General features: G+C 39.3%; 1 protein-coding gene across 2 annotated transcripts in view; it reads right to left on the minus strand.

Annotated features, from left to right (window-relative positions):
* The window catches only part of LOC107098453 (rho GTPase-activating protein 22-like), a 63,883-nt gene that overhangs the window by 36,565 nt on the left and 19,388 nt on the right, over positions 1 to 7,930 (minus strand). For both annotated transcript variants that reach the window (XM_015396162.1, XM_015396163.1), the window contains exon 2: positions 1,907 to 2,106. In XM_015396162.1, the coding sequence (XP_015251648.1) occupies positions 1,907 to 2,106 (200 nt within the window). The remainder of the gene's footprint in view (positions 1 to 1,906; positions 2,107 to 7,930) is intronic.

Below are 7,930 nucleotides of genomic sequence, written 5' to 3' on the forward strand. Positions count from 1 at the left end.
ACTTGGAATACATTGGACGAGCAGTATGGAGGAATATTGACACGTTTTTTGTGGACTTTTATGGACCTTTCTGCCTCAGGCGCCATAGACCTCTGTCTCTGAAAGGGGGGGTCGTTAAAGGGAATTGTCGGACATTGTCTTGCCAAACAAGGTTGTTTTGCTTCTGTATAAAGCCTGGAAGTCACCGCTATTTCTGACAGTTTGAATTGAAAAGGCTATGTACATAAAGACCAAAGTAATATGCTAGAACAATATCAGTCTTATGGTTTGAATTCTCCACTAATGCAACAAGCATGTCCTGAGGCATTTGTATGAGATTTACAAATGTCACAAATCGCAGCCTTTCTCCACCTCTTAGCTAACAGCATGCCCCTTATGATGTCAGACAGGGAAATAAACTGTCTAGAACTGTTTGTAGCGGCCTATCAGTCAGGCTACAGCCTTCATCTAATGCAGGGGTGTCAAACTGGTTCCAGAAAGGGCCGAGTGGCTGCAGGTTTTCTTTCCAACCAAGCAATAGCACACCAGACTCCATTCATCTCATCAAGTGAGTCTAGTCTTGAGTTAGTCAACATGATGACTTAATGAGATGAATGGAGTCTGGTGTGCTATTGCTTGGTTGGAAAGAAAACCTGCAGCCACTCGGCCCTTTCTGGAACCAGTTTGACACCCCTGATCTAATGTGTTATTCTGTGTTCCAGGGCTCTCTTTACGAAGTGTGACTGGCTGTCATGGTTGCAGCTTGTCAGGGTGCGCCTTCAGGAGGTCAGGGTCGGGGAAAGCAAAAAGCTTGTTTAGAAGAGGACTAAAGGAGATTTTTAGTACAGGCTGTCTGCCTAATGTGAGAGGATATCCGTAACAAAACATTAGAAACTTGCTCTGGGGGCCCTTAGTTTAACCTTTTTTTTAGCTTTCAAATGTAGCCTAATGGGATATCTAATGAAAGAGAAAAAGTTTGACACTATATTGCATTATTGAATTCTTGCTAGCTCTGTTGTCCTAGCAGGAAATCAGCACTCACTAGAATATTTGGCCAAATCTATCCAGCATATTGGATTTTCCGTGATTTGTAATTAGAGCGACTGTCTTCTGAGTAGACCCACTCATAACATAGCAAACACGGCAGGATCATCTCAGTGGTAGTAAGAGCCGAGGGCCCAGAGCGAGGCAGAAATCAGCGCCGTCCCTTTATAGCATGCTGGAATTTACAGGGAATGTGAAGCTGTCATGACTCTAAACTTTTTAGTTCTGTTTAGGTTTCCTTTTCAGTCATACTTTCATTCATGTCTTTCTGTATTTTCTAGTTTATTGGTTTCATTTCCATTTTGTGTTATTCTAGTTATTTTTGATTGTATTTGAATTCTTAAGTATTGTTTGCCTTCTGCTGCCCTCTTGTGTCAGTCTCTTTTTTCTTTAGCTCCCTTCTAGACTCCTCTGTCCAAATCTGCTCCCAATCTGCTGATTAGCTCAGACTTTGTTCATACTCCCATTTAGACACCTCATATTCAGTCACTGTTTGCTGGTTCCTCGTTTTTGTTTTGTTGCTCCGTCGTCTCCTTGCTCCCGATGTGTGCTTTTCCTAAGGTATTCTTATGTTTTTGGTTTTTTTCACCATTTTGTACTTTTTTATTTTTTCCCCTGGGTCTTTATCAAACCTTCAAAACTCACCTCTGCCTCCTGGTCCTCAAAAACCTCCACCTAACCTTAATAGAAACAGGTTTTCCCTTATAAAACAATATCACTTTCAGCAGACGGTACTTTTTTCATGTTCATGAAGAAGACTCGTATATCCAGTGTAACATGTTTTCAACTGTAGAAGAATCTAGCAAGCTTGGCCTACCTTCACCCAGAGAATAGACCAGAAGCTCTTTGGCTTCAACACTTGGACAGGACATGAACAGTTTACCTGCGGTTTGGTTTCCTCTTCATCTTTGTAGAAGTAAAGGTGATCTGAACGCAGAACGAACCAGCGAAGCTGCCAGTTCTTCATGATGCTGCGCTGCTTCTTCAGCCATCCGGCCTTCAGCGCCCCCTCCTGGAGGCTGGGGGATCCCGGCCTACAGGGGCCCCTCGACACCTCGCCCATCACCATGCTCTTTGACCTGGCTGCAAACACACAGAAGATATCCGTGCATAAAGATTGAAAACGGGATTTGCTATTCCTTTATTTTCTTTGCCTTGCATGTTTTTTTCCTTCTAAAAACTGTAAGACTAGTTTAACCGCCTTGACTTTGTAACCGTCTGTCTGTCTGTCTGTCTGTCTGTCTGTCTGTCTGTCTGTCTGTCTGTCTGTCTGTCTGCTATTCCTCTGTCTGAACGAGGACTCAGACAGCAAACATTAATACTTAGACAACAGAACAGATACATCAGAAAAGAACCAGCCATTACAGCCAGCCTCAGGTTACGGGAATACCCCACTTCAGTTTCAGAGGTCCTTCAGACAGATTGTTTTACTCCCCAGCAGAGCAGCAGATAATCGCGCCACATGGGACAGACTGACTGATTTCCAGCAAATGTGTGAAACCTGAGCTCCGCTAAGGCTGGTTTTAAAAGGCAGAGCAGCTTATTGAGCTGTAAAGCTGCACAGATTTCTCTCCAAAGAAAATAATACTTCAATGCGTTTATAACAAGTCAATGCTTTACATTATATAAAGGAAAATATATCATACTACCAGTCTTTAATTTACAAACTCTTTATTCTGAATAGATATTAGTTGTTTAGTTTTATACAGAATAAAACGAAAAGAAGATGAAGAGGATGGAAACAGAATCAAAGATCAAATGTAGGCTCTGTTTGAATTCATGGGCTGCTTCCTCCGAAGGCCCGATTCAAAGGCAGATTACGTCATAGCGTTGTCCCGATTTGAAAGACGGGTCCGATGTATCCTTGCTATCCTTGGTTTTCCCAGGATTCATTGCGAGACCAAGCAAGCCAGCTGCTCCGTGCTCAGAGGAAAAAGGAAAATGGCACCAAACAGTGGTGAATATTGAAAGTAGAGTTCAATATAATCCAAGAATGTGAATAGTTCAATTCAATTCAATTCAGTTTATTTATATAGCGCCAAATTCACAACACATGTCATCTCAAGGCACTTTACAGTTCATTTCATAGTTCCGTCTGAAATGAATGAAAATAGTTGTTTTAATTGTTATTGAGTCAGATTAGTGGCGGTAATGTTTGGTTTATCTAAAGGTTTTTATCTTCTACTGTGTAAATGGGTTTGGCTGGAATTTAAGGACAGATTCTAATATATCTGCAGTGTGCGGACTATAAATCTGATAGGATTTTTATTTTTTAATTGCTATTTTGCACAATTTCCTTAACTAAGTATTTTTTGTTGTTGAATATTAGAGATTTTGCTGATATATTTTTTTATACATACATTGTTTAGATTTACTCATATCTTTCTACCTCTTTTATAAAATAATAGAATAGAATAGAAAATCCCACAATGGGGAAATTCTGGTGTTTACAGCAGCAAAAAGATTAATGAAAAAAATGGTCACACTACGGTGGCCGGGAGGTGCAAACCAACATTACAAAATCTAAAAAAAACTTTCACAAGTTCCAAAACAAAATATCATTTCAGAAAACAAATTTACATGAAAAAAAATAAATAAACCAAACACTTTTAAAAATTCAAAACAAATACCATTTTAAGATAACAAATGAAAAACATTCGAAACACTTACAAGTCCCAAAACAAATGATCATTTCAGGAATTCAACCGGAAAGGTTGGGAACTAACTCCGAGGCTGAACCGCTCTTGTGAGAAATTCTCCTTCGAAGGAGGCAGCCTGGAACTTGTTTAAATGTAAATTTGTTTTCTGAAATGATCATTTGTTTTGGACCTTTTTTAGATTTTGTAATGTTGGTGTGCACCTCCCAGCCACCGTATCACACAAATATATAGACCTTAGAAAAATGTATAAAAATAACATAATAGTGAAGAGTTAAATGATACACAATAAAATACTGTAAAGTGTTTTTAACAATATCAAACTGTTCACCCGGAGAATTAATAACCAATATCCAGCTACAGTATGGACATTTTACAGTAATGGATATTTGAAAATAGCAGCAACATCAGAGATNGGGTTCTCTCTGGGTACTCCGGCTTCCTCCCACAGTCCAAAAACATGACTGTTAGGTTAATTGGCTTCTCTAAAATTCTCCTTAGCTGTGAGTGTGTGCATGAATGGTTGTTTGTCTCTGTGTTGCCCTGTGATGGACTGGAGACCTGTCCAGGGTGGACCCCGCCTCTCTGTCTGTAGACAGCTGGAGACAGGTCACACCCAGCCCCCCTCGCGACCACACTCGGGACAAGCGTGTCAGATAATGGATAGATGGTATTCATTCTTTTCCTGCTTTGTGTGTCAACCGTCACGGTTGCTAAGCAACAGAGCATACGGCAGTAAAAGCCACAGAAGGCTGGACCTGTTTGAATTCACAGCAAAAACTCTTCCGGTCTCCTTATTTTCAAGGATCCAGTCCAGGTAGACCGCATCCTTGGAAGACGCAGCCCATGAATTGGAACACAGCCGTTATTCATCAGCAAAGATGCTGAAGGTAAAAAATAGCTTCAGGCCCTTTATTGGCACCAACTGTTTAGGAGTGAAACAGCTTCATCAAGAACTGTAAATTCTAAGTTTGTATTTATTGAGTTAATTTTGTTCCAATACTGTTGCAATCAAGAAATATGTTCATAAATTCAAATGTAAAAAAGTGAAATTCAGAAAGGAAACTTAAAGAAAAGGTTTTCAGTGCAACCTTGTTTTTACTTTTAGTTTTCTTTTATATATATATAACTTTGAATAAAATAATAATTTGAATAAAATAAAATGTGAAAATATCAAATCTAAAAAAATATATGTCTGGAAAAAAACAGGAAAGTAAATAATTTGAAAAAATATAATCTGAGAAAATAACAATTTTAGCCTTCAAACTTTTTTTCATCAGGAGGTTTTTCTACAGTTTATGTCTTGGTTGCTTTTTTTTTTTTCCAAAATTTTCATTTACAAAACCTGTTTTCTTTGCTGCAACAATAATGGAATAAAGTTCCCTGCATATGTTTACATATTCAGACACTCCTGATCTGTTTTATTGACAGTTATCTTATTCCACACCTGAAGCTTCTTAGCCTCGCCAAACATAAACTTTGCGTTATTAAAAGATTGGTTCTGTTTATCGATCACATGTGCTCGCACTCACACTATCAGAAGTGATCAATTCTTGGATGGCGCTGCGGCAAAAACAATCTAGATTTATCATTTATCATCTCCTGGCTTGCTGCCTCCGATGCATTTATAACCCCTGACTGTCTGGACGCCTGGGGAATCTGTTGATGCTAAGAGTTGTTTTAAATTGGTTATAAGCAACTCTGGAGTGAATCAGGTTTGATAGATTGATTGATCTCACAGTGACATCAGCTCAAATAGAAGAAGAAGGTACCAAAGGAAGAAAAAGGTGCATGGCATATTAACAGTATATACAGTGCTTCCACATATGAAAACTTTTTTCTTTCTTTTTCAGCAGGATTATACAGGCTTATTGCACTGGATGTTTACATGAGCATTTATATAGATGGATATTTATATATATGGTTATTGCACTGGGTGTCAAATATAGAGAAACAGATGATTGCACAGGGTATTAAACAGTAATTGCACATTATACATTGCACAAGTTACTGCCATTGTAGTGTTGCATTTTAGAGTCTGGTTGCAGCAGGGGTGAATGACCGTGACCAAACAGGGTGTAAAAGTCTGCTCAGCTCCTCTCCAGTCTGCTGCAGAGGGTGGAAGGTGTCGTCCATGATGGATGGAAGCTTGGACATCACCCTCCTCTCAGCCACTTCCTCCACTGAGTCCAGAGTGCAGCCTGGGATAGAAACGGCCTTTCTCACCAGTTTGTTCAGTCTCTTTCTGTCCCGCTCTGCACCGCCAGGGGCCGAGCAGATGACAGTGGAGGGCTGATGCCACCACAGAGTCTTAAGTTTTAAGCAGGAGCCTGCTCACTCCAAAGGTGAAACCCTTTTAAAAGATTTGGTACAATTTGAGCTCAAACTGGATTTCAGGATATAATAGAACATATGGCTTTAAAACTACAGTAATACCACAGTAGTGAAAAAATACTAATCTTCAATCAAACTGAGGCCAGGGGAAATCTTTACCCCAGTTAGATAATCAATTGTTACTATGACAACCCACTAGGGAGGTTGTGTAGTGATGAGCAATGTATTTAGGAGGCTACAGCTCACCTTAGTCTTACTTCTACGTTAGTCAGTAAAATTTATGAAAATCACAGATCTGCTTCTTAAAATTCCTGATAAATAGAAGATTTCTCTAAAGCGTCTGGACAGAAAGTGAATTTTATTTTACTGCCTGTTTAACTCTGCAATCAGTCTACGATTCACAATATTCCTGTTAGAATCACAGTCATTAAGGCGGAAACACGACTAAAGACCTGGGCTCTGACTGGGTTTAACATCTGGAAGAACCTGGAGGAAAACTAAAACCTGTCTGAAGTCCTGCTCCCACAGAGAGCTCCCCATCACAGGCAGAACTTTTCTACAAAACCTGAATGCATCTCTTGTTTTACCAACTCAGTTTACTCCCTGTCCTTCTATTAAAGATGCTGCTAAAGCTATAAAGCAAGTGAGGCAGGACACACAACAGAAGGCTGGGCTGGGATTCAATCCCCAAACAGAAAGTCCTGTGGGCCGACCAGTAAGCCAGGTAGCAACGGTGAATCATCAGTCACAGGCATCTAAACAGGACCCCACACTGTCCATCACATTAGCAATAGTTACTGGGGGTGTCCCCCATACAAATTTTTCATTTCTGATATGATATGGATATTGCAGCTTTGAGAATTGCAGAAATCCAAAATTGCTGGCACATCTTCACCAACTTCCAAAGTGCAAGAAGAGGATCGATGAAATGGTGAGGAGAAAACTTAAGCAACACCTGAAGTGAAGGAACACATTTTATTTTAAAGCTATAGTGGAGGATGTTCTTTTTCTGGGTGGATCATCAAAATCAGTGGTCCTCCTAACTGTCAATCATTCTGGTGATATGTTTACTCAAAGCCGTCATTTACTAGTGGGGAGTCTGACATAGTGGAAAAATTGCAAATCTTGTTTTGGAAAGTCAGCTTTTATGGGCGATGCAAACAGGAACTTTTAAACAGAGCGTGCACGAGGAGAAATGGGCTCGTGCACGCTCTCGCATATGTTTAATAGGCGTTCCCTATTAGGAGCGGGTACAGGGTTGCAATTTAGCAATTTGTTTCCCCCCTCCACTTTACCTTTAAGGTTAATTTGAATTTCAATGCAAACTTTGTGGGGACTAATAAATGACCTTGAGGAACGCCACAGCTCAAATGTGTTGCTTTCAGATGAAGCATGTTTCTACTCTTCAAATGTTGCTGAAATATTTCCCTCACCATCTTTGAGAGTCAACAAATACGATTTTAGCAGGAATCCGACATGCTTCTTTTAGCTATTATGTCCTGTAGAACATTAGAAAAGGCTCAATCGGGTGACATTACGAAAACAGAGAACAATAATCAACAACAATATATATAAAAAGCAGCTAACCCATTAATATAATCTAATATTAACCAATAGGTTACAGACATTTAAATGGAAGCAGTGTCTTCTGTCCGCCCTCCTAAATGAAAATAAAATATAAAAAAAAATATAAATAAAAGAAATTGAAACAATGAAATATGAAAAAAACTATTTGAAAAATTAAAATTTGAGAGAACAAAAAAGTGACTCTTATTACCTTTTTTTTTAAAATGAAGCAGTATTTCAGAGTTTAATTTCTGGATTAAATTATTTTCAAATTTTTAGGCCCCGTCCACACGAAGTCAAACCCTGGCCTAAATTCACAAATTTTTCACCAAACCAGCCTCTCATCCATA

This window comes from Cyprinodon variegatus, unplaced genomic scaffold (genome assembly GCF_000732505.1).
Source record: "Cyprinodon variegatus isolate N-32 unplaced genomic scaffold, C_variegatus-1.0 Scaffold779, whole genome shotgun sequence".
NCBI classification, from domain to species: Eukaryota; Metazoa; Chordata; class Actinopteri; order Cyprinodontiformes; family Cyprinodontidae; genus Cyprinodon; species Cyprinodon variegatus.